A 26665-nucleotide genomic window follows, 5' to 3' on the forward strand; every position below is an offset into this window, starting at 1 on the left:
AGCGACGTCGCTGCCGTTTAGTGTGACCCCAGCTTTACTGGAAGAAATGGTTTTAGTAAGAAAAAGCCACCATCACCCTCCTCACCGAAACTTTATTAAAAGCCGTGTGGACAGCAGTTGCCAGCCATGGTGCAGCAGCCGCAAGGAGAATAGAACTTGATTTTTCCCATGTAGCCTCTCTTCCATTAACACAGGCAAGTATAGCTAAAGCCACTACTCCCCTGCAGGTGTATATCTACTGATAAACAGAGTTACGGGTTTTGTATATTTTTCAGCTGACTTTGTAAGAAAAAAAAAAAATTAACATTTTTGTTACCATTTTTTGTGACCCATAACTTTAATTTTCTGCAGCTGAACACTGGCGAGTGCTTGTTTCTTTGAGCACCAAGCTGACGTTTTTTAATAATACAGTTTGGAGGTTTTTGATTGTGAGTGGCAAATGGAACAAAGGTGTGCGCCTTTGGCGTGATCCCGTTCACTTCAGCCGTGGTGCCCTCGCATACCCCTTCGCAAATGGAAAAAACCCCGCAATTCTGGTGTTTTAGGTTTATGGCGTACATTCTATATTTTAATAATCAAATGTTTTGTTTGGGGGGGGGGATTTACGTTCAAAAGGGCAGTGATTTCATTTTTTACTTTTTTTTTTTTTAACCCCTTTGGAGAACTTGACTACATTTATTTGATCATTAAAGGGAACTTGTCACCAGGATTTTCCCTAAGAAACTGAGGTCAACACCACATTATATATAATTATTAGAATATGTGCCCAGGTTGATCTGCATAATGTAAAAAGACCTTTATTATAATTGCCAAGGGGGTAGTCCAGTCCGATGGGCATCGCTCATCTCAGGCCCAGCACCTCCCCTCTTCCTTCCATCGCTGCCCTCCTTCCCAGCCCCGGGTGGATGACACATCCTATGTCATCCACACAGAGGCCTCCATTGCTCTCCTGTGCAGGTGCACTGCCATGCTGAGGACAAAGTACTGTAATGTGCAGGCATGAAAAAAAGGTCAAAGACCGCCCACGCATTTCAAAATACGCATCTGCAGGAGCGCTACGGCAGCCTCTGTGTAGAGGACGTAGGACGAGTCATCCACACTGTGCTGGGAAGTTGGACGGCGACTGCCATTAGATCATAGTTGAGTATTAAAAAGGGGTTTTTTTATGTTCTACAGAGCTGCCTGGGCTCTTATATACAGTATTCTAGAATGCGGTATATAAGAGCTCAGTGGTGGTGGCCGCAGCTCAAAAAGGAAACACCTGGTGACAGGTTCCCTTTAACTACATTCGACAATAACACTGCACTCTATAGTTAAATAGACGTTCTCTGATGAAGCTCAACCACAGGTAAATTTATTTCAAATGTATGTTTGTTATATATAGAGCGATTACTTTTATTTTTTATAAATTGGCCAATCGCATTTGCATGAGTTTTTATTTTGGGGTTTTTTTGCACCATTTTGGGTTATATATGACTTTTTAATCTCTTTATATGAGAGCTGATGCGATAAAAAAAAAACGATTCTGGCCTTATGATTTCTTCTCCATTTTGGTGCTATATGTGAAATATTTTATATATTTAGTTGAGACAATTACAAAAGCAGCGATACCAAATATGTTAATATAATTAATTTTTTTTTTATATTTTCCCCTTTAGATTTGGGGAACTTTCATTTAAAAAAAGAGAATTTTGTTTACTTACCGTAAATTCTTTTTCTTATAGTTCCGTCATGGGAGACCCAAACCATGGGGTGTATGCTACTGCCCCCGGAGGACACACAAAGTTACTACACTCAAAAACGTGTAGCTCCTCCCTCCTAGCATATACACCCCCTGCTAGCCAGATCTAGCCAGTTTAGTGCAAAAGCTGAAGGAGGACATCCACCCACAAGAAGAGACAGAGTAAAATCCGGAGGAACCGGAACCTCAGTCTACAACAATAACAGCCGGTGAAGACACACGGAACAAGAAAACTGCCAATAGGCAATAGGGAGGGTGCTGGGTCTCCCATGACGGAACTATAAGAAAAAGAATTTACGGTAAGTAAACAAAATTCTCTTTTTCTTTATCGTTCCTTATGGGAGACCCAAACCATGGGACGTTCAAAAGCAGTCCATGGGTGGGAATAAAAGACAATTGAGAAGCAGGCAAACCTAACTTCACAAATGGGCGACAGACGCTGGAAAAATGCGTCTGCCGAGCCCACGTCTGCCAGAGCATGAGCATGCCTTGGGTAGTGCTTCGAAAAAGTATGCAGACTAATTCGAGCTGCAGACTGACAGACCTACTGAGCCGTAACCTGGTGCCTGAAGCCCAAGAAAAAAAGGCGCCGACAGGTCTGACCAAATGTGCTCTGATCCCCGGTGGGGAAGGCACTTGAGTACACTTGTAAGTCTCAGAAATGGCTGACCTAAGCCAACGATCAGGGTCGGCTTAGATGCCGAGAGACCGCTACGCTGACGAACAGTAAGCACCAGAGAGGTGCACCGTCTAATAACGGCGGTGCGAGACACGTAGATCCGGAGCGCCCGCAGCAGATCTAGGATATGCAACGCTTCCTCAAGCGATGAACAGGAGCCGGACAAAAGGAAGGCAGGAAAATTGCCCCGGATAAGGTTGAAGCAGTAACCGCCTTAGGGAAAAAGTCCGGAGTCGGATGAAGACCACCTTGTCTTGATGCAAAAGACCAAAAAGGGGGTGACTCCGAGGGAGCGCAGCCAGAACTCTCTGGCGGGAAATTATAGCCACTAGAAAGACTACTTTCTGTGAAAGACACAACAAAGAAACCTCCCAAAGACGGCGCAAAGGGGGGTTTCCGGGAACCGTGAGGACCGGATTAAGGTCCGAGGTCTCCATAGGCCGCCGGAAGGCGGAATGATGTGAGATGCGCCCTTAAAGGAGCGCACCGGAGCCAGCCGGACGATACGCCGCTGGCACATACTGACAGAGCCGAGACCTGTCCCTTAATGAGGGATAGTCCTAGCTGTAGACCGGACTGTGGAAGGGACAGGAGGGCCAAAAAAGGTCAAAGGACACTTTGGGGCTCGAGTCAAAGTGGAGATGACTTCAGGAAGGATATCAGAAGTCGCTAAGACCCAGGACTCAAGAGCTACGCCGTCAATCTGAGAATCCAGAATTCTGACGGGGAAAAAACGGACCTCTTGAGAAAAGGTCTGAACGGTCCGGAAGATGCGAAGGCAACCCAACGGACAGAAGGAGCAGGTCAGAGTACGAAGCCTGCTTAGGTCAGTCTGGAAGAAGGACCCGACGGCCCACTTTACCGATCTTGCACAGGACGCTGGACAAGAGGTAGAGGGCGAAATTCGTAAAGAGACAAGGCTGGGATCAAACATGAACCAGTGTGTCTACCGCAAAACCTGAGGATTGTGGACCACGGTAGGACAGCTGAAATAGCCTGCCTCGTAGTTTTCACATCTAGGATGTGGACTGCGGATACGGTGGACTAGGAGTCCCTTGTCCACTGAAGGATGTTGAGCCGCCATGATTGCCAGGCGGCTGAGTGTCCCGCCCTGGAAGCTGGTGTAGGAAAACGCTATCACGTTGTCCGACTGGACTCGAATGTGCCTAGCCGCCCACAGATGGTGAAGGCTTAGAGAGCAAGAAATACAGCCCTGAATTCCAGCACATTGATCCAGAGGGCTGATTCGGACAGAGTCCAAGCGCCCTGCGCTCCACGATGGAGATATACCGCTCCCAAGACGGATAGGCTATCCTGGTGAGGATTACCCGGAACGGGCCAGAAAAGGAGCGCCCCTGAGACAGAGTGGCCGAAGCCACCACTGAAACGAGCCCCTGGTGTGTGGCGAAGCCACCACCCCGTGGGAGGAGTGAGTTCGCTTGTACAGCGGAAAACATCCAGTCTCAGAGGACGCAGGAAAAACTGGGCAAGGAACCGCTTCCATTGACGCCCTGAGAACCTCTGGTTCGAAGTCAGAGTGGACTTGGACAGAAGACAAGCCACCCGATAGGTCAGAGTGGCGAGAGTGAGCGAAGCACTCTGCTAAGAATCAGCACTGGATGAAACCCCGACAAGAAGGCCGTCCAGGGCTAAAAATGACTGCCAACCCCTAGGGGGGCAGGACCCTGATCACAGCTGCCCCAATGAGAATACTCGAGGGGCCTTGGCTAACCCCAAGGGAAGAGCCACGATTGGACCACTCCGATTGTCAAAACCTAGTCAACGCTGGTGTGAAACTGCGATTGACTCCTGCCGATAGGCATCTCCGATGCCGATGGTTGCTAGGGAATCGCCTTGGGGTCTTGATTGATCCGGTGAAAAAAACACACGGAACAAAACCAAGACTCAATGTGAAAACGCCACACCTGGCTATGCTTGAAAAGCTAAACATCCAGGTCGGAAGGCACCGCCCTCTTCGGGGACTAGGAATAGATTTAAGCAAAAATCTCAGAACCGTTCCCAGACGGGAACCGGTACAATTACTCCATCGGCCTGCCAGAAATGCCACGGCCTGTGAGCAGGCGGCGGCCTTGGAGCAGGGAGGAGATGACAGAGAAAATCTGTTTGGCGGGTGGACAGAAGTCCATCCCGTAGCCAAGGGAGATATAATCTCGCCCCCACTGAACGGAGACGTGTTAGAACCCTACGTCGCCACGTGGAGAGAGCCTGCCACCGACCGAGGAGGTTGTTGGCGTGGCTAAATAGCTCGGAGGAAGCTGACTCAGTGACAGCATCTCCTGCGGCCTTCTGAAGACGCAGCTTGGAGCTATTTGGTTCTATGAACCTAGGCTGAGCTAGAGGACGACCAGATGGAGGAACGGAAACCACCGAAACCTCAACTGATTCCTGTCCTGGACAGGTTCCCTGATTTAGGTTTGTGGCAAGGAAGAATACTCCCCGCCAAGAGCTTCCTTAATTTCACTCAGTTGGTTCCGAGGAAACTGGTCCCACCAAGGGGGAGCCCAGCAGGGAACCTCCATAGAGGCATCTGCCTTCGAAATCCGAAGCCACAGGAGCTTGCGGATAGCGAGGAAGGTAGCCCAGATCACCGCCGTGCGGCGTCCAGCATGGCAGATCTGGTATAGGATGAAAGAACTGAGTCTGGAAGTTCAGGCAACCGTTTTGGCATAGAGTCCCTGTGAGAGAATGCATCTCCTCCAGAGAAGCAGAGAAGGTACAAAAAAACCGCACTGCTGTAAGCTGAGGAGAACGAAGCTCCTGCCGTCCCCACACCGAACTTGGCCCAAAGGACAACCGGGCGGACCGCAGAACCGTAAGTGAGGAGCCATCAGCCACTGACATAACGGCCCGGGCTGAGCCACCTAAGGTGAATGAGCCCACTACTTGACCACCATTGGTGGACAGGGGAAATCCAGTCCTCAGAATCACGCGTCATGGGAAGCGACTGTCAGAGCGGACCCTGGGCTTGGTCACAGGGGCCTGAAAACTGGAGAGGTTAAGGAACACACGTTGTGTTCACCTAGATAAGGTAACACCGGCGGATTGAGGTCCAGTACAAAATTAATGTACCGTAGGATCCATATAGAGGTGCCGTCAGCCACTGATACAACTATCCGGGCTGAAGTCCAGATACCGGAGTGGCTACCCTTGGTGAATGAGTACACTCCTAAACCACCTCAGATGGGAGGGGGAGACAGGCAGCAGAACTCCGCTGTGGGGTCTGCAGGATAGGCTGTGGGCTTGGACGCGGCGGGCTGAAAACTGGAGTGGTTAAAGAACACACTCCTCGTCATGTTAAAGGCATACTGATGCATTTCTGCCAGCGGGGAACACTTCCCTGATCAGGCGGATGGAGGTCCAGTACAAGAATAATGGACGAAATCCAATCATTCGCATCTGCGTCACCTACGGACGGATCAATGTACATCAAGTAGCGTCCGAGCCCGTGGTAGAGACATCCTCCTCGTCCAGCGAGTCAGCTCGTAATCGGAGCTGCGGGACGGGGAGGACAGGGGACCCTGCGTCTCCCTGTCAGGAGGACGGGGTCCCAGAAGGAAAGTCCCTTGTGAGCTTTGCTGAGCGAAGCAGAAAAACGCCCTGAGAAGGGGGCTGCATGCTCAGCAGATGCCGGGACAGCCGACCCCTGGAATAGGATTCCTACGGGGGTCAGCCACCGAAACCGGAGCAGCTGGAGGGACCATGAATGAGCTCCCATGTTATGAGCTCGGTAAGGCCGTACGAGACTACCTGCAGTGGATAATAAAAAACAGCCTGCAGTCTCGCTCTGTGACATGCTGCAGAGGTGGGGGACTCTGTCTAGAATGGCTAGAATACCCAAGACAGAGGTTCAGCCTGGGGAGAATCCCGGCTGAGGCATCTTGCCACTATCCACCACATAAGAACCGTTACAGTGTGTCGGTTCAGGCAATATGAGCTTACATGCAGAACATGTAGTGTACAGCCTTGGAGCTTTGCTCCTAGTGTGAGACATGCTGCTGAGGAGGAGATTCTATGATAAAGAATTAACTCCTTCAGAATGCCCTGAGAGTGAATAAAAGTGCACAACCAGAGGTTGTGACTTATCAGGCCACTATATGAGTGCCCTCCGGATTCCAGGCCTGGACCCCCAGCCAGATATTCACTCCCTCTGCACTGCAGAGCAGCCAGCGCCGACCAGAGTACTGAGACGCTGAGAAAATGGCGCCAGAGTGAGGGGGGGGGGGGGCGGGGGTTAACCCAGGAGCGGGAATCGGAGGGCGAAGGAGATGTACAGGGGAGGGAATCATCTCCTCAAAAAGGAGCGTCCTCCCCTGTGCAGAGCGGCCGGCGGGCGGCTCTGCAGCGTCCCCCTGCATGACTGACATGCAGGGGAACGAAAACGAAACTAGGCCGCGGCTGAAGCCGGGGCCTAGAGTTATACATGCGGCCGAGAATCAGGCATAATCGGCGCGGTTCCCAGTAAGAAACCGTGGAACCGGCCGGAAACACAGTAAAAGCAGCATTATCAAGCATCACTGTCCCCCACAATAAAAAGTGCCCCACATTGCAGAAGGACCCTCTGAATAACGTTTCTATACTTAGCTTTGAGACGCAGGGCCCAGTCCCTGGTGGGGTGGGGGTCCAGTGCTCCTTCCAGCAGGGTCCTGCACAAGGGCTGCGGATGGAGGCCGGTCTCCTGCAAGGCAGTGAGAACCGTGTTGGCTCCAACTTCAAGCCAGAGCCCCTAAGGGATGGTGAAGGAGCGCGGCATGAAGGGCTCCTGCCCTGAAGTCAACCTTAACAGCACCGCCGCCAGGGGGGTGAGAAGGGACATGCCGGGAGTCCAGTGGACCCGCTTTTCTTCCAAATCTTTAGAAAAAATGAAAAATCAAAAGAGAATGCATGTGTGTGTGTGATCCTCCTGACACAAAGCAAGAAACTGGCTAGATCTGGCTAGCAGGGGGTGTATATGCTAGGAGGGAGGAGCTACACGTTTTTGAGTGTAGTAACTTTGTGTGTCCTCCGGGGGCAGTAGCATACACCCCATGGTTTGGGTCTCCCATAAGGAACGATAAAGAAACTAACCCCTCCTTGCGTTCACTTACACAATTCCCTGCAATATTATAGCATTACATTGTGTTGATAACTTCACAATCGCCATGGGCTTCATATGAGTACAATCAGGGGAGAGAGGGCCTTCAGTATGGTTACATTAATTTACAAAGGTTTTCTAAGTTCACCAGTGTAAACATTGTTCTGTATTTATACAGCGAAGCACAATACCACTATGTGCACTGCTGTCTCACATCACAGGTCAGATTTTTTTTTGCAAAGGAACAACAAAATATGAAACAAAGAAATAAAACGTACCAGCGAGGCCGTGCGTATGGTGGCAAAGTGCTCTCGATTCCGATAGTGGGATTTGTGGCGAGAAACCTGGGGTGGAGATTGTGGTTCTGATGGCCGTGTTCTGGATTCAGACTCCTCTGGGTAATTTTCTTCCTCCTGAGCATGTAACAACAATATTAAAATTAAAGTTTACCACAAAAAGTGCAGTGACCTCATGCAGAGTCCTGTAATAGTGTTTAACCAACACCCAACTTGTGATCTGGCCCCCAGAGAAGCAGACTGGGCTGTGCTGTATGTGTCTTATTCATATGGACTTATGGCTGTGGAATCGGATGCCATTGTATGACAGCACACAATGTGCCTCCACTACAACAGACTTCAATAAGCCTTTAGTGATGTTCACAGTGAAAGACCTCTATTGGCGCCTTTAATGCAGAAGAAATTACAAAATGTGACATCCTAATAATTACAATTTTCAGAAGTCCAATTCTCAATATGTGGATAAGAAGTATAGCGACACAAACCGACAACTACGCACATGGCCTTGTAGGGGACATATCCCCTAGAATAATTGCATCTTTAGTTTCCCTCATTCTGTAGAAACTAAAATTGTATATGCTAATTAGACAGTTGGTGCACCCTGGGTGTAGTGAAGGAGGCTGAATGCACCGTCCAACCATTGGTTTTGCATGCCCCGCCTCCCTGACTAGTGATTGACAGCGCTGGCTTGCCTGAGCTTTCTCTGTAAACAGTGTACGATCCAGGCAAGTCAGTGGTGTCAAATACCAGTGAGAGGCGGGGACAAACAAGAAGGCAAAATACAGGAGCCTAATTAGCATATTTGATTAAGTTTAATATTCTCCAGAAGAGAGGCAGCGATTAGAACAGTGAATATTTGATTTGTATAGGGACTATATCCCATACATGACTATTTGCTTAGTTTATGCTGACAGACCCCTTTAAAATAAAAAGAAAAAAGAAAAAAAGTTTTTCGGCTCATGTGGATACAACCAGGCATTAACGTAAAGAGAAAAAAACCCACTAAAACAAGGAGTGCAAATCTGCGAACGTCCAAGAGCATAAAAAGATCTGGTCCTACTTCTAGCTACAGCTAAGCAACTAAATGGAGAAAAAAAGCCTTGTGTGTAAAAAAAAAAAAAAAAAATAAGACAAAACTTACTGGTTTTAAATGAATGACAGAGCTGTTTGACATTACGGTGTGATCTCCTTCCATCATGTCCAACTCACTCTTGTCATCTGAGGCATCTGGAAGACTATTCACACTACTACTTTGGCTACTGGCACTAATAGACATGCTGGGGATAGACTGGTTACTGCCGATGCTGTTTACAGTTCCTGTTCGGCCAACTCCATGCTCTGGCTCCTGAAAAGTAAGAACATTACTCATTTAAATAAATCTTTGTTCTACACAAAAAAAAAAAAATTGTTATTTTACTAATCAAGAATAAATCGGATTGAAAATACTATACTATCGAATTGTGTTACATATAAAAACAATAAACGGGGGTTAAAGAGGATGTTGATTCTTTAGACACCCCCTGTCCAATTAGTGCACAAAAACAGAAATAGGTTCCTGCTTTAGTCACTGGCCAAATATTATAGGAGCCGCCGGATCAGGAGGAATGGCTAGCTGCCTACATAATATCTAACCTTTTTAAGTACAAAGCACCAGCATTCAGGATCATACCTCCTCCTCCTCTTGAGTTTCCACAGCGGGTCCATTATGGGCCTCCTGGAAAAGCAGCTTCTTCATTTTACGGTACTGTAGGTTATCCAGCTCTCTGACTGCATCCTTTGTCCTCTGGATCAGGTCAATTAACACTGTTTCTGGTCGCTCACGTAAGACAAACATGTGCTGCAATATCATAAAGCAGATTAAATCCCTCAATATTAATGACCTCAAAACGGAAAGTTTGTGCAACAATACGCTAAAAGTAATCTAGCTGAAAACTGGTGGCCCTGCAAATACGTGAATACTTTTATGCACTATAATGAATGAAATCATAGATCTGTCTGAGCTCTTTCAAAACATTTCAAAAAAATAAAAGTGCTAGTGACTCACATTACTCTGTGGGACTTACGATGGTCATACAACATATTTCAATAGCTATCAGCCAAGTAATGGTCCCCATGAACTCCCACATACACATGCACGCTCTGTTCCCCTGAGCGTGCATCTGCTTCTGATGGCAGGTGCAGAATAAGTGGCTGCTAAACACAGCTTACTCCCAATTGAATAAAATGCTCAGGAAGTTTGAAAATCACCAATAAAACAGTGATTACCGTATTTTTCGGACTATAAGACGCACCGGACTATAAGACGCACCCTGGTTTTAGAGGAGGAAAATAGGAAAATAAAACTTTAAGCAAAAAAATGTGGTCATGACACTTATGGGGCGAGGATCTGCTGCCGACACTGTTATGGGGGTAATGTCCCCAAATTCTCTACTAAGGTACCCCATCCTGGTAATGATCCTCCTGCCTTGTATATGATCCTGCTATAAACCCCCATCCTGCTCATATACTAGCATCCTGCTCATATTCCCTCATCCTGTTCATATACCCCCATCCTATTGATATACCCCCCATCCATCCTATTGATATTTCCCCCATCCATCCTGCTCATATACCCCCATCCTGCTCATATACCCCCATCCTGCTCATATACCCCCATCCTGCTCATATACCCCCATCCTGCTCATATACCCCCATCCTGCTCATATACCCCCATCCTGCTCATATAACCCCATCCTGCTCATATAACCCCATCCTGCTCATATACCCCCATCCTGCTCATATACCCCCATCCTGCTCATATACCCCCATCCTGCTCATATACCCCCATCCTGCTCATATACCCCCATCCTGCTCATATACCCCCATCCTGCTCATATACCCCCATCCTGCTCATATACCCCCATCCTGCTCATATACCCCCATCCTGCTCATATACCCCCATCCTGCTCATATACCCCCATCCTGCTCATATACCCCCATCCTGCTCATATACCCCCATCCTGCTCATATACCCCCATCCTGCTCATATACCCCCATCCTGCTCATATACCCCCATCCTGCTCATATACCCCCATCCTGTTCATATACCCCCACCCTGTTCATATACCTCCATCCTGTTCATATACCCCCCATCCATCCTGCTCATATACTCCCATCCTGCTATATGCCCCCATCGTGCTCATATACCATCCTGGTATATGGCCTGTATCCTATAGCACAGAGAAAAAAAAAAACAAACGTTTATACTCACCTTTTCCTCCCTCCCTGCAGCCGATCATCTTCCTCTCAGCGGCAATGACCTGTGTGTGGAGCCGTCCCCCTGCTGCACGCAATGTCTTCCTGTCTGTGCCGATCAGCTGACCGGCACAGACAGGAAGACATCGCGTGCAGCAGGGGGGACGGCTCCACACACTGGACGGGTGAGTGCACTGATTCAATGCACCCCGCGCTGATGACGCCGCGCGGGGGGCAGTGAATACAGCCGCACATGATCACTCCAGGCTGTAATTGCCAGGGGTGATCACGCGGACCGGCTCTTTACTATGCGCGCGTCCCCGCTCGTCCTCCCGCCCACCTGTCAGCACCGGCTTCAGCGCTGAGAGATGGGCGGGAGGATGGGCGTGCATATGTAATGAGCGGGCCCACGTGGTCACGGCAGGCGCTGCTGCTGCCTGCTCGTGCCCCCGATGACCCGCTCCACCACAGCACCCTTGTTCCCGGCCGCAGCCCTATAGTCAGACCATAAGACGCACCCCCAACTTTCCCCCAACATTTGGGGGAAAAAAAGTGCGTCTTATGGTCCGAAAAATACGGTAGATTTGTATTTGTTAGTACAGCACTGGACAGTATGTGGTGATCACTCGGATCCTCTATAAATTACAAGAAAATGAAGCGCTCACCTTAAGCAGCTCATCTGATGTTGGTCGATCTTGAGGGATTTTCTGGAGACAGGAATCTACAAAGTTTCGAAAGTAGTCAGACCTGCGGAATTAATACAAGAGTCATCACATGTAGTTTCTCCTTCAGTGCAGTACATTTTAATACTTCGCATTAATTGGATTTTTAAAATACTAATTACCATAAAAAAAAAAAAGTAAAAGAAAAAACCAAAACATGTAACTATTGTCTCAGCTCAAACAGAGCAAATAGAAGAAGGCTTCATAAGAACTTATGACTGCTGGGTTGTTATAAGTGTTATATGCTTTGGTTTGCAAGTAATGTAACCTTTGCATGTGTGAGCAAGAGACTTTTGTACAGCAAAGAAGAGATTGGCACCTGTGCGAAACACTGTATATCACATATGATGTGACATGAAAGCAGCCACAAAGCAAAAAGGTACCAGATCAGGCCGTATGGAGTGGAGAGCAGCACCATGGCCTTATCGATAAGTCAGTAAGGCTAGGTTCACATTTCCGCTGTTTTAAATCCGTCAGGTCCGTCAGCGACGGATCAGTCATTTTTTAAGGTGTTAACTGACGCAACGGATGTGTTTTTCACAGGATTCCGTTCACTGGAATCCTGTGAAAAAAAACTGATCCGTCGTGTCCGTTACATCCGCTGTGCGTTCGTTTTTTGACGGATCATTCATGATCCGTATGTGTTTGGGACAGCCCAGTGGGTGTGCCAAACATGCTGGGCATGCTCAGTAGAGCATGATGGAATCCAGCGCTGGATTCCGTTGTAAGACGAATTACGACGGAATCCAGCACCATAGACAAACATTACAAGCTTGACGGATTGCGACAGATTCCTGCGCAGTGCGTCAATTTTGACAGCCCAAAAAACGTTACATTCTGCGATGTTTCTGCCCGGTCAGTCCAAAAACGACTGACCGTGGCGCAGCGGATGCAACGCAAGGTAATCAGTCGCAATCCGCCACTAATACAAGTCTATGGGACAAAATGGAATCCGCTAAACGGATTGCATTGTTTACCAGAGCCGCGGATTGTGACTGATACACTTTAACGGAAATGTGAACCTAGCCTAAGTGAGAGAAGCTCAGCAGATAAGTCGAGGTAAAACGGAGTTTGGAAGTGCGGAGTTCTGCTTTAACAAACAATATTCAGTTATGATGGACTTATAGACTTCTGCTGCAGTATTAGTTTACATATCCTATTAAAATCACAGTAAGGGCCCGTGCACACAACTGTATTTTCAATTGAGTGCAATCAGCTAAAAAACAAACCAAACAGCACTCGGACAAATGTTGGGGCAGTGCAGAGCAACTATTTTTTTCATTGACAAAACTGTTCTGTGAAAAAAAATATGCAGCATGCTCGACTTTACAAGAATAAATAAAAATAAAATCGATGAGACTAACCCATTCAATTATATGGTTGCGAGAAAAAAAAAAAAAAAAATCGGATACCACAGCATGACATTGATTTTTCTGGATACATTACATTTTGTAACATAGCAAACTGTAAATGTTTAAAAGCTGCTGCAGTAAAAATAAATAAAAAAATAATTGATTGCACACAAGTGATTAAACAGATGAATGAATGAATGAATGAATGAATTAATGAATGAATGAATGAATGAAATAATCATACAACTTTTCTGGATGGTACTGATTTTCTATGTGGCTGTGTGAACTTATTTGAATATTGTGATAATGATTAATTGTGATCCTTTTATTACACCAATTAGTAGAAAGTGAGCACTGCCATGCGCAAAAGCTCGGAATTCGTAACGAATATTGGTGAGCGGGCACTACCATGCTCGGGGGTTCGGTACTCTTAACGAGGAGTCGGGACACTCAAAAGGGCTCAACTCATGTACTGAGTATAATTGAAATCAATAGGAAACTAGAGCATTTTTCATGAAGAATTCCTGGGAAAATGGTTGACTCCCCCATTGACTTCCATTAAACTCACTACTTGAGTCACGGGCATTTGAACGTCCGACTGCACGGTAGTGCTCACTAATTGATAGCAATGGTTAATATAAATTTCATTATTGTAGACTAATAAACTAGATTAACAAGAAGAAAACCATTTTAGTAAGTGTAGCAATAAGAAGCATTACTTGTATTGACATCACATGCATTCAATATATTTCTATATCTCAAATCAATATTTGGTGTGGCCACCCATTTGCCTTCAAAAAAGCATGAATTCTTTTAGGTTCCTTAGGCTACATTCACAGATCCGTGTGCTGTCTGTTCTCTCACACAGCACACTAACCTATACACATCAGTTTTAGAACCAGTCCGTGTCTCCGGTCCAGAAGACTCCAAGCACGTTCTGTTCTGATCTGATTATGCAGCCATTAAAGTCTATAAGGGTCCGCGAGACACGGATGAAACTAGGAAGACAACTTTGCACTTCAGAATTTTGTTGGATTTTAACTGATACATTGTTGAGTGTCAAGAGATTTAAAAAAAAAAAATTCAGTCTACCTGCTTCAGTGAAAAAAATACCAGATGCAACTAGGATGACATGAAAAAAAAAAAAAAAAAATCCGGTTCTCTTGGATGGTAACACTTATATGGATGTGTAAATGTAGCCTTAAGGCTCTGTGCGCACTGGGAAATGAAATTTCCTTGCGTAAATTCCGCATGCTCTCAAAGATTACCGCACCCGCGGTAAAAAACCGCGGGAAACCGCACCCGAAAACCGCAAGCGGTTTGCCGCGGTTTGCTGCGGTTTTACCGCGGTATTGCCGCGGTTTTGCCGCGTGCGGGTTGGGATGTGCTTTATTGCATTCAATGCAATAAAGCACATTGAAGAAGAAAAAAAAAAAAAAAATACATTTAATTCTGATAGTAGATAGACAGAAGAATAGATAGAGGGATAGATAGATAGACAGACAGATAGATAGATAGAGGGATAGATAGAGGACAGATCGCTGCATTTCCCACGGTCGGCAGTGAGTTCACATTACCGGCCGTGGGAAATGACCGGTAATTACCTCTGCTGTCTGCTGCATTCAGCCTGTGTCTGTGACAGTCGCGGCTGGATGGAAGCAGCGCAGGACCTGTGGATTACGTCGGAGCGGTGGATTACGCCGGAGCTTTGTTTCGGGGGGGTTAATAAAATGGTGAACGAGGCTTGTTGGTTTTATTTAAAATAAAGAATTTTTCGGTGTCTGTGTTTTTTTCACTTTACTTACGGGTTGATCATGTCAGCTGTCACATAGACGCTGCCATGATCAAGCCTGGGGTTAATGGCGGTGGTCCCCCATCACCATTAACCCCTTGTATTACCTTGCCACCACTGCTACACGGTGGCAAGAAGAGCCGAGGACACTCCGGTAGTGCCGCATATTGCATGCGACAGTGCCGGGGCAGCTGCGGCTGATATTCTCGGCTGCGGGAGAGGGAGTGAGGCGGGGGACATTAACCCTGCCCCTCTCCCTCCCCAGCCTGAGAATACCGGGCCGCCGCTGTGTGCTTACCTCGGCTGGACGGTAAATATGCAGCGGAGCCCACGTTCTTTTTTTTCTATATTTCCGTTTTCTTTCTATGTGTGGTCTATGTGTCTGTGTCTATGTGTTCTGTGTCTGTGATGTGTTTGTGTTTACTCTCTGCACGGCTTCCTCTTCCTGTAATGACATCACTTCCCTGCAAAACCGCAGACAGGCGATGTACATTACCGGAGGTAAACCGCGAAATACCGCAGGGAATAACGCAGGAAAACGCAGTGAACCGCACAGAATTTGCTGCCTGCGTTATTCCCTGCGGGATTTCATGATTAACATTGAGTCAATGGAGTGAAATCCCGCAGCGATGTGCGGAAATGAAGTGACATGCACTTGTTTTTGCTGCGGGATTCCCGCAGCAAAACATGCAGCTGTCAAATTCCGCCCAGTGCGCACAGGATTTTTTTTTCTCCATAGGATTTGCTGGTGATTCACTGCAGAGATGTTATGAACATTTTCTGCAGCGAAACATGCAGCAAATCCGCGGAAAATCCGTGGCAAAATCCGGTAAGTGCGCACATAGCCTAACACAGTTTTTGAAGGAACCCGGCAGGGAGGTGGTTCCAAACATCTTGGAGGCAGAGCCACAAATTTTCTATAGATGAAGACTTATGCAAATACTTCTGTTTTGTCATGTAATCCCAGACAGACTGCATAATGTTGAGATCAGGGCTCTGTGGGGACCAGGTCATTACTTCCAGGATATTATAAATCGTTTTATGTTACAGGCCATACACAAAGTCAAGACTAAGCACAGCAACAAGAAACTGGCTAGTTATACCGCATCAGCAAGGTTTCTACCAGGGGGAAAAAAAATAAAGCAGACTGGGGTTTCAAGACATGCTGTTGAATCTCCTTTAAAGAAGTACCAAGAAATGGGCACCATTGAGGTCAGTAGATGCAGTGAATACAAAAAAACAGTTTGCACTCTGAAATGCTAAAGTATGGAAACCATGAATATGTGAACATGTACCTGCATTACTGCTAAGGAAAATCTGAGAAAAATGAGATATTTAGCATATATAAATGGCCATTTGTATATCTGCCCAGTTGCCCCTTCACGGCATATCTCGTAACTGGGTCCCTGACGCTATGCTGAAGCCTCTCTCTAGGTTAAAAACCTCCTGTGTATGGACAAGTAGGAACCTGCTATATAGGATAAGATTACCTGTGGCAACTGGGGGAAGGGTGCACGGTCAGATGGTATGACCCTCTTCATATAGACAAGACAAGTAGATGCAGTGGTCATACAAGGAAATACAGTCATATGAAAACGTTTGGGCACCCCTATTAATGTTAACCTTTTTTCTTTATAACAATTTGGGTTTTTGCAACAGCTATTTCAGTTTCGTATATCTAATAACTGATTGACTGAGTAATATTTCTGGATTGAAATGAGGTTTATTGCACTAACAGAAAATGTGCAATCCGCCCAAACTTTTTCATATGACTGTATAGCACAGCAGATGAAAGATATGTCATGTTTACATTCTTTCAAAATGGGAAAATGTCCAGCAGTGCCATCAACTCAGAATTGGCAGCAAAAAGAAGGACCCAGCTACACCCATATAATAAGAGGTCTTCAAGGAATAATTGCAGACTAGAACTATACTTTCAATATGGGAACAAGATCAATGCATGAATACAAAGTATCGGCAGTGAATAAAAACGGCAGCAAGTGCTCAGGACTGATGAGGCAATGTAAAATGTTTGCCGATAGCTTGGAAAGCAGTATAATAATGAGTGTCTTCATATAACAGTGAAGAAGAGTGGAGATTTCTTACAAGTTTGGGGCTGCATTTCAGCAAATGGAGTTGAGGGATTTGGTCAGGATTAGTCTTGCAATATCATCAGGGAAGCGTTTCATCGGCTCCAAATTTATTCTGCAGCATTACAATGTTTCCAAGTATACAGACAATGTCATTAAGAGCTAGGAGTCCTGGAAGTGATGCTATGGCCTCTAAAAAGCCCAGATCTGTCAGATTATAGGGAGCAACAGAAGGAATTTCACAACCTGACATCAACAGAAGATCTGTGGTTAGAGTCCTACAAGATGTTTGGAACAACCTCCCTGCCGAGGGCCCTCAAAAACTGCGTACAAAGTGTACCTAGAAGAATTCATGCTGTTTTGAAGGTACAGAGTTGTCAGACCAGAGATATATTCGATTTAAATTTCTCTATCGTTTATTCACTTTGCATATTAATGGAGAAAATTAAGCCATTAACACTATATCTTCACTTTGCAACATTTTTTCCCACACCTACATAAATCTTTTGAACAGTACTGTATATATGAAACAATTTAGAATGACATTCTTCTGACATCATGACACTTCCAGGAAAAGGATAGGTCTACTGGGAGGCCATGCATCATAGTTCAGTGGAGGCGGTTACTGAGCATTAGTTACTAGGTGGTGGCCACCGGCGGAACCAAGAAAAATAAAATGCCACACATGTTCTTACACTGAGGTTGTACAGAAGGTATCATATGTTCAGCCTAATTCTGGTTCCTGCCAAATTCCAGGAATGAACTGCGCAGTTTATAGCCGAGGACTTGGGATTTACACGGCTTTATTTGCAGAGCGCTAGTAAAACATTTAAAGAAGCTTTTCAGCTTTTAATGACCTGCCAGTGTGATCAGGCACAGCGAAGACCACTCGGAGGTACATATATTTATCTGTAGGTTTTCAGTCCGGTATTTACACCTCAGTCATGGCTAGCTGTGATGAGAATACCAGTCTATTAGCGGCTGCTCTTTCCATAATTACCATTCACTTTCATGAGAGTTATGGAACCAACAGACCGGTATTCCCATCTCTGCATAATAGCTGACATACCCTATTTCAAAGGCAATTATACTACTAATTTTTACTTTATAGAAGCACTCCAGCAGGTTGGGTTTTTTCTCCATAGCTGGAGTGATGCTTTATATAAGTCCCCTGCTTTTTTTCACCTTTTTTCGGCGGCGCTCCAGTTCTGCGGCATAATCTTGTGCCCATAACATCTGATTGGCCAGACGTTACCTCTCAAGTGCTCAATACAAGTCTATGACAGCGAGAACGATGCTCTCAGAGATGCATTGACGAGTGAACGCCAGCGTACTTCATGAAACACTGGAGACCGGCAGGACAAAAATCACAGGAGACCGACCGGGGCAGCGGTGATAGAAAGTGAAACTGCCGGAAGGCGAGTATGAGACAGGGGTCAGGGGGCTTAGATTTAAAGCACCACTCCAGCAGTAAAATAAAAAACAAAATAAAAAAAAAAAAAAAAGCTGAAGTGGTACTTTAATAGGAACCTGACCATGGGGAACATGTATTAGACCCCGGCTGTATGATCTCAGCTAGGCATATTTGACTCTGAAAAGCAGGGGTGTTTAACAGAAAAACATACTCTAAAAGCATGGGAGACTTGTCACACATGGGGTCCCCAGCGGCTTCTCTTTGCCCGTTCCCCTGGAGTGACGGGTCTCCCCCCTATACGTGCACTCCTAGACCAATCACTCTTGGACAGTAGGCATAGAAGCTGGTGGTTTTTGGTGCCTTTAGAGCAGGGGTGGGGAACCTCCGGCCCGCGGGCCGTATGCGGCCCGCAACGACTTTTCCTGCGGCCCCCGAGCTGATTCCCGGGGATTGCAGTGCTAGAGCGCCAGCCGCATCTTGCTGGCTGCTGGCCCTTTAAAACCACACAGCGCGTTCAATGCTGAACTCTGCATTTCCTATACCTGAAAGACTACGTCCCCACCTACGTGAGGACGTACTTTGTAGGTGGGATCGGCGTGAGGAGTGCTAAAATCAAACAGGAGAGGATTAACTGCCAATCATCCCCCAGGTCTGTTCCCGGCGGCGGCTCCCTGTACCCGGCGGCGGTTGCTCCCTGTGCCCGGCGGCGGCTGCTCCCTGTGCCCGGCGGCGGCTGCTCCCTGTGCCCGGCGGCGGCTGCTCCCTGTGCCCGGCGGTGGCTGCTCCCGGCGGTGGCGGCGGCTCCCTGTACCCGACGGTGGCGGCGGCTCCCTGTACCCGGCGGTGGCGGCGGCGGCGGCTCCCTGTGCCCGGCGGTGGCGGCGGCTCCCTGTGCCCGGCGGTGGCTCCCTGTGCCCGGCGGTGGCTCCCTGAGCCCGGCGGTGGCTCCCTGAGCCCGGCGGTGGCGGTGGCGGCGGCTCCCTGAGCCCGGCGGCTCCCTGTTGGCGGCGGGTGGCGGCTCCCTGTTGGCGGCGGTGGTGGCTCCTCTCTGTGCGCGCTGGCAGTGCTCTCCGTGCCCGCAGCCACCTCCAGCACTCAGTGATCCAGGCCTCCCCCAGTTCTCTAACTGCCTCAAAGCTCCCCCGGGTCTGCCTGTGCCCCCAGTGATCTGTGCCGTCTCCCCAGTGATCTGTGCCGTCTCCCCAGTCTCCCCAGTCATCTGTGCCGTCTCCCCAGTCTCCCCAGTCATCTGTGCCGTCTCCCCAGTCTCCCCAGTCATCTGTGCCGTCTCCCCAGTCATCTGTGCCGTCTCCCCAGTCTCCCCAGTCATCTGTGCCGTCTCCCCAGTCTCCCCAGTCATCTGTGCCGTCTCCCCAGTCATCTGTGCCGTCTCCCCAGTCATCTGTGCCGTCTCCCCAGTCATCTGTGCCGTCTCCCCAGTCATCTGTGCCGTCTCCCCAGTCATCTGTGCCGTCTCCCCAGTCATCTGTGCCGTCTCCCCAGTCTCCCCAGTCATCTGTGCCGTCTCCCCAGTCTCCCCAGTCATCTGTGCCGTCTCCCCAGTCTCCCCAGTCATCTGTGCCGTCTCCCCAGTCTCCCCAGTCATCTGTGCCGTCTCCCCAGTCTCCCCAGTCATCTGTGCCGTCTCCCCAGTCATCTGTGCCGTCTCCCCAGTCATCTGTGCCGTCTCCCCAGTCTCCCCAGTCATCTGTGCCGTCTCCCCAGTCTCCCCAGTCATCTGTGCCGTCTCCCCAGTCTCCCCAGTCATCTGTGCCGTCTCCCCAGTCTCCCCAGTCATCTGTGCCGTCTCCCCAGTCTCCCCAGTCATCTGTGCCGTCTCCCCAGTCTCCCCAGTCATCTGTGCCGTCTCCCCAGTCTCCCCAGTCATCTGTGCCGTCTCCCCAGTCTCCCCAGTCATCTGTGCCGTCTCCCCAGTCTCCCCAGTCATCTGTGCCGTCTCCCCAGTCTCCCCAGTCATCTGTGCCGTCTCCCCAGTCTCCCCAGTCATCTGTGCCGTCTCCCCAGTCATCTGTGCCGTCTCCCCAGTCATCTGTGCCGTCTCCCCAGTCATCTGTGCCGTCTCCCCAGTCTCCCCAGTCATCTGTGCCGTCTCCCCAGTCATCTGTGCCGTCTCCCCAGTCATCTGTGCCGTCTCCCCAGTCATCTGTGCCGTCTCCCCAGTCATCTGTGCCGTCTCCCCAGTCATCTGTGCCGTCTCCCCAGTCATCTGTGCCGTCTCCCCAGTCATCTGTGCCGTCTCCCCAGTCATCTGTGCCGTCTCCCCAGTCATCTGTGCCGTCTCCCCAGTCATCTGTGCCGTCTCCCCAGTCATCTGTGCCGTCTCCCCAGTCATCTGTGCCGTCTCCCCAGTCATCTGTGCCGTCTCCCCAGTCATCTGTGCCGTCTCCCCAGTCATCTGTGCCGTCTCCCCAGTCATCTGTGCCGTCTCCCCAGTCATCTGTGCCGTCTCCCCAGTCATCTGTGCCGTCTCCCCAGTCATCTGTGCCGTCTCCCCAGTCATCTGTGCCGTCTCCCCAGTCATCTGTGCCGTCTCCCCAGTCATCTGTGCCGTCTCCCCAGTCATCTGTGCCGTCTCCCCAGTCATCTGTGCCGTCTCCCCAGTCATCTGTGCCGTCTCCCCAGTCATCTGTGCCGTCTCCCCAGTCATCTGTGCCGTCTCCCCAGTCATCTGTGCCGTCTCCCCAGTCATCTGTGCCGTCTCCCCAGTCATCTGTGCCGTCTCCCCAGTCATCTGTGCCGTCTCCCCAGTCATCTGTGCCGTCTCCCCAGTCATCTGTGCCGTCTCCCCAGTCATCTGTGCCGTCTCCCCAGTCATCTGTGCCGTCTCCCCAGTCATCTGTGCCGTCTCCCCAGTCATCTGTGCCGTCTCCCCAGTCATCTGTGCCGTCTCCCCAGTCATCTGTGCCGTCTCCCCAGTCATCTGTGCCGTCTCCCCAGTCATCTGTGCCGTCTCCCCAGTCATCTGTGCCGTCTCCCCAGTCATCTGTGCCGTCTCCCCAGTCATCTGTGCCGTCTCCCCAGTCATCTGTGCCGTCTCCCCAGTCATCTGTGCCGTCTCCCCAGTCATCTGTGCCGTCTCCCCAGTCATCTGTGCCGTCTCCCCAGTCATCTGTGCCGTCTCCCCAGTCATCTGTGCCGTCTCCCCAGTCATCTGTGCCGTCTCCCCAGTCATCTGTGCCGTCTCCCCAGTCATCTGTGCCGTCTCCCCAGTCATCTGTGCCGTCTCCCCAGTCATCTGTGCCGTCTCCCCAGTCATCTGTGCCGTCTCCCCAGTCATCTGTGCCGTCTCCCCAGTCATCTGTGCCGTCTCCCCAGTCATCTGTGCCGTCTCCCCAGTCATCTGTGCCGTCTCCCCAGTCATCTGTGCCGTCTCCCCAGTCATCTGTGCCGTCTCCCCAGTCATCTGTGCCGTCTCCCCAGTCATCTGTGCCGTCTCCCCAGTGATCTGTGCCGTCTCCCCAGTCATCTGTGCCGTCTCCCCAGTGATCTGTGCCGTCTCCCCAGTGATCTGTGCCGTCTCCCCAGTGATCTGTGCCGTCTCCCCAGTGATCTGTGCCGTCTCCCCAGTGATCTGTGCCGTCTCCCCAGTGATCTGTGCCGTCTCCCCAGTGATCTGTGCCGTCTCCCCAGTGATCTGTGCCGTCTCCCCAGTGATCTGTGCCGTCTCCCCAGTGATCTGTGCCGTCTCCCCAGTGATCTGTGCCGTCTCCCCAGTGATCTGTGCCGTCTCCCCAGTGATCTGTGCCGTCTCCCCAGTGATCTGTGCCGTCTCCCCAGTGATCTGTGCCGTCTCCCCAGTGATCTGTGCCGTCTCCCCAGTGATCTGTGCCGTCTCCCCAGTGATCTGTGCCGTCTCCCCAGTGATCTGTGCCGTCTCCCCAGTGATCTGTGCCGTCTCCCCAGTGATCTGTGCAGTCTCCCCAGTGATCTGTGCCGTCTCCCCAGTGATCTGTGCCGTCTCCCCAGTGATCTGTGCCGTCTCCCCAGTGATCTGTGCCGTCTCCCCAGTGATCTGTGCCGTCTCCCCAGTGATCTGTGCCGTCTCCCCAGTGATCTGTGCCGTCTCCCCAGTGATCTGTGCCGTCTCCCCAGTGATCTGTGCCGTCTCCCCAGTGATCTGTGCCGTCTCCCCAGTGATCTGTGCCGTCTCCCCAGTGATCTGTGCCGTCTCCCCAGTGATCTGTGCCGTCTCCCCAGTGATCTGTGCCGTCTCCCCAGTGATCTGTGCCGTCTCCCCAGTGATCTGTGCCGTCTCCCCAGTGATCTGTGCCGTCTCCCCAGTGATCTGTGCCGTCTCCCCAGTGATCTGTGCCGTCTCCCCAGTGATCTGTGCCGTCTCCCCAGTGATCTGTGCCGTCTCCCCAGTCTCCCCAGTGATCTGTGCCGTCTCCCCAGTGATCTGTGCTGTCTCCCCAGTGATCTGTGCCCCCCCAGTCTCCCCAGTGATCTCTGTGCCCCCCCCAGTCTCCCCAGTGATCTGTGCCTCCCCAGTCTCCCCAGTGATCTGTGCCCCCCCCAGTCTCCCCAGTGATCTCTGTGCCCCCCAGTCTCCCCAGTGATCTCCGTGCCCCCCCCCCCCAGTCTCCCCAGTGATCTCTGTGCCCCCCCCAGTCTCCCCAGTGATCTCTGTGCCCCCCCCCAGTCTCCCCAGTGATCTCTGTGCCCCCCCCAGTCTCCCCAGTGATCTCTGTGCCCCCCCAGTCTCCCCAGTGATCTCCGTGCCCCCCCCCCAGTCTCCCCAGTGATCTGTGCCCCCCCCAGTCTCCCCAGTGATCTGTGCCCCCCCCAGTCTCCCCAGTGATCTGTGCCCCCCCCCAGTCTCCCCAGTGATCTGTGCCCCCCCCAGTCTCCCCAGTGATCTCTGTGCCCCCCCAGTCTCCCCAGTGATCTCCGTGCCCCCCCAGTCTCCCCAGTGATCTCCGTGCCCCCCCCCCCAGTCTCCCCAGTGATCTCCGTGCCCCCCCCCAGTCTCCCCAGTGATCTCCGTGCCCCCCCCAGTCTCCCCAGTGATCTCCGTGCCCCCCCCCCAGTCTCCCCAGTGATCTCCGTGCCCCCCCCCAGTCTCCCCAGTGATCTCCGTGCCCCCCCCAGTCTCCCCAGTGATCTCTGTGCCCCGAGCCTCTCCCAGGTCTGTCTGTGCTTTCAGCCTCTCCCATCCGTCTCTGTGCCATCTGTGCCCCCAGCGTCCCCCAGGTTTGTCTGTGTCTCCAGCCTCTCCCATCATTCTCTGTGCCCCCAGGGCTGTCTGTGTCCCTCCAGCTTCCCCCAGGGCTGTCTGCCCCCGGCTATGTATATAACCCCAGCAATATTTATGCCCCCCAGTCTTGTCTGTGCAACCCAGTGATGTGTATATACCCCCAGTGATGTATGTACCCCCAGTGACGTCTGTGCCCTGCTGCTTCCCTAGTGATGTATATTCCTCCCAGCCCTCCCCAGCAATGTTTATGCCCCCCCCAGCTATGTCTGTGCTCCCCATCAATGATGTATGTACCCCCCAGTGATGTCTATGCCCCCAGCCTCCCCAGTGTTCTATATTTCTCCCAACCCTCCCCTGTGGTGTATATGCCCCCCATACCCTCCTCTGATGTATATACAGCAGTCCCAGACAATTCAAACCAGGAAAAGCAACAAGATCAACATCGCCTAATATTACAGCTGCACCAAAGAGTAGAAGCTCCAGCCGCCACAGTGAGTTAATTGTTTGACCAAATATATTAGGGTAATTTTCAAGTTGATAATTTTGTGCGGCCCCCGAGGGTTGGTAGAAATTTCCAAATGGCCCCCGGCTGAAAAAAGGTTCCCCACCCCTGCTTTAGAGTATGTCTCCTGCGAATCAGTCAAACATCCCTGGCTAATATTATACAGCCAATGTCTAGTACATGTATTAGCTGTCAGGTTCCCTTTAACCTTCACTATTAGGGGTTTGGTGCAATGAATACATTTCTGACATACACAAAACTCAAATTATAAAGTATTTAACTATACATACCAAAAGTATCCATAGACCCCCGGTTCTATTGACTGTGTCCTCCTAACTCTCATATATAACCAAAGTGTGTTTTCCTATAGAGTGGGACCCCGCAAAAACATAAGGCATGAAGTATGATTTGTGTATACCTCCGACACTAAAAAGATGTGAACAAAGCAGTCTCTTTTCTGTCTTCGTTTATACAGTATATTTCATGAAAGGTGTCACACTACTATATAGTTAGATTTCTATATAACAGAACTTATTTCCTTTGTTTGCAGTCTTGAGAACCTTTCATGTTTAGGAGATGCATTTCTCTTTGAAACCTTAAAGATTACACTGCAAGTTTACATCATGAATTCAGGGAAGTTCAATTTCTCATTTCTCATTACACATCTATTTGTAACATATGACCAGTGACATTTTCTTTTTATTTAATACAGAAACCATTGGAAATAGCGCCCATGAAACAGACCTAAATGAAAGCAATTGTGATCACTTTAGAAGCAAACAATGGCACTGATGAGCGAGCGACGTTAGGATGGTCATGTGCAATACTCACCATTCACTAGACTGAAGTGTGGGAGAGTCATTCTGCGCTATGTGGTATAAGGCACTCATTGCATTCATGTTAAACAAAGGAGGTTTCCTTTCAGCTGTGAAGAACAAACATCAACTGATAAATCCCGAAAATCCCATTACCCGTCTTCCTTCCATTATAATCAAAGGCTTTATTTTATTTCCCTTTAACAAGAAAGGTCAGACATCAGACTAGCCCTGCCATGGCATGTGACCGCTCTCATGACAAAATCAGAATTACAGGGCAACTTAAGGACAAAATGTGCAACTAAAAATTGTATGTCTATGGTGAGGTTTACTTTCCTAGAGATGAGCGGCACTGAAGGTGGCTGGCAGCTGCTTATTCTCCCTTTCCAACTCACACTGAGCAATCATTGATGGCAATCTAAGGTTATGTTAGCACAGGTTGTTTTTTTTTTGTTGTTTTTTGTTTTGTTTTTTTTTTTAAGAGGTGGCTAAATCATAGATATTGAAGAGGAATGAACAACAGAAACATTCCTTTGGCTATGTGCATACAGAATAAAATCAAGAATTTTTTGCAGCAGAAACTCTCAAAAATCTTTTCCAACTCTTATAACATTGGCGATCTAGCTCAATTTCTGTGTGCAGAGTCCTATTTGATTTTTGGAAGAGGTTATTTTTCTATTCCTAAGCATTTCTTTAAGTCATTGAGACATTTTTCAACAGTGCTTTACCACCTCTTGACTTTAGTTGGGAGCAGATTGAGTTTCAAAGAAGTGACATGTCATGTGCGATTTTTTAAAATTTTTGCAAAAATAAATTATCCTCATTAGGAATCAGTGGACCCGTGGAAGTTCGGGTTTGCCAGTTTCAGCCGGACTAGTTAAATGTTCGGTTCAGGACACGGACTTCTCCCTGAACCCCACATAAGTCAATGGGGCCCCGAAATTCTGTGCAGTAAAATGGTCATCGTAAGGGCTAAGGGGTTACAAAAAGAAGCAAAATGGGCGCAACTGCAATGCAAAAAATGTGGCTAGGGAATAAATAAAAAAATGACATGGGTTTCTGTCTATTTTTTTTAATAACCAGCACATATAACGCAGACAACTACGGGCTGTAGTCCTCAGCTGTCAGCTTTACTTTGGTTGGTTATCAAAAAGAGAGGGGATTCCACGCTGTTTAAAATTATTTAAATAATTGGAAAAGAAGGGAATTTTGTTTACTTACCGTAAATTCCTTTTCTTCTAGCTCCAATTGGGAGACCCAGACAGTGGGTGTATAGCTACTGCCCTCTGGAGGCCGCACAAAGAACTACACTTAAAAGTGTAAGGCCCCTCCCCTTCTGGCTATACACCCTCCCGTAGGAGTACAGATTCCTCAGTTTTAGTACCAAAGCAAGAAGGAGGAAAGCCAATAACAGTTTCAAAAACAAATTCAATCCGATAACACGATCGGAGAACTTAAGAAACAACATGAACAACATGTGCACCCGAAAAAACGAAACCCTAAGAACAAATAGGGCGGGTGCTGGGTCTCCCAATTGGAGCTAGAAGAAAAGGAATTTACGGTAAGTAAACAAAATTCCCTTCTTCTTTTTCGCTCCTAATTGGGAGACCCAGACAGTGGGACGTCCAAAAGCAGTCCCTGGGTGGGTAAAAAGATACCACATGAACGGGCTGTCAGACAGCCTCTTCCTACAGGTGGGCCACCGCCGCCTGAAGGAC

At 49.1% G+C, this 26665-nt stretch overlaps 1 protein-coding gene across 1 annotated transcript in view; it reads right to left on the bottom strand.

Moving 5' to 3' along the window:
- TAOK1 (TAO kinase 1) overlaps positions 1-26665 on the bottom strand; it is a 172755-nt gene that overhangs the window by 30624 nt on the left and 115466 nt on the right. Inside the window, exons 10-14 of the mRNA XM_075333178.1 lie at positions 24964-25057; positions 11708-11789; positions 9478-9645; positions 8950-9153; positions 7791-7925 (exon numbers count right to left, since the gene is read on the bottom strand). Coding sequence (XP_075189293.1) covers positions 7791-7925; positions 8950-9153; positions 9478-9645; positions 11708-11789; positions 24964-25057 — 683 coding nt within the window. The remainder of the gene's footprint in view (positions 1-7790; positions 7926-8949; positions 9154-9477; positions 9646-11707; positions 11790-24963; positions 25058-26665) is intronic.

This window comes from Anomaloglossus baeobatrachus, chromosome 2 (genome assembly GCF_048569485.1).
Source record: "Anomaloglossus baeobatrachus isolate aAnoBae1 chromosome 2, aAnoBae1.hap1, whole genome shotgun sequence".
Taxonomy (NCBI): domain Eukaryota; kingdom Metazoa; phylum Chordata; class Amphibia; order Anura; family Aromobatidae; genus Anomaloglossus; species Anomaloglossus baeobatrachus.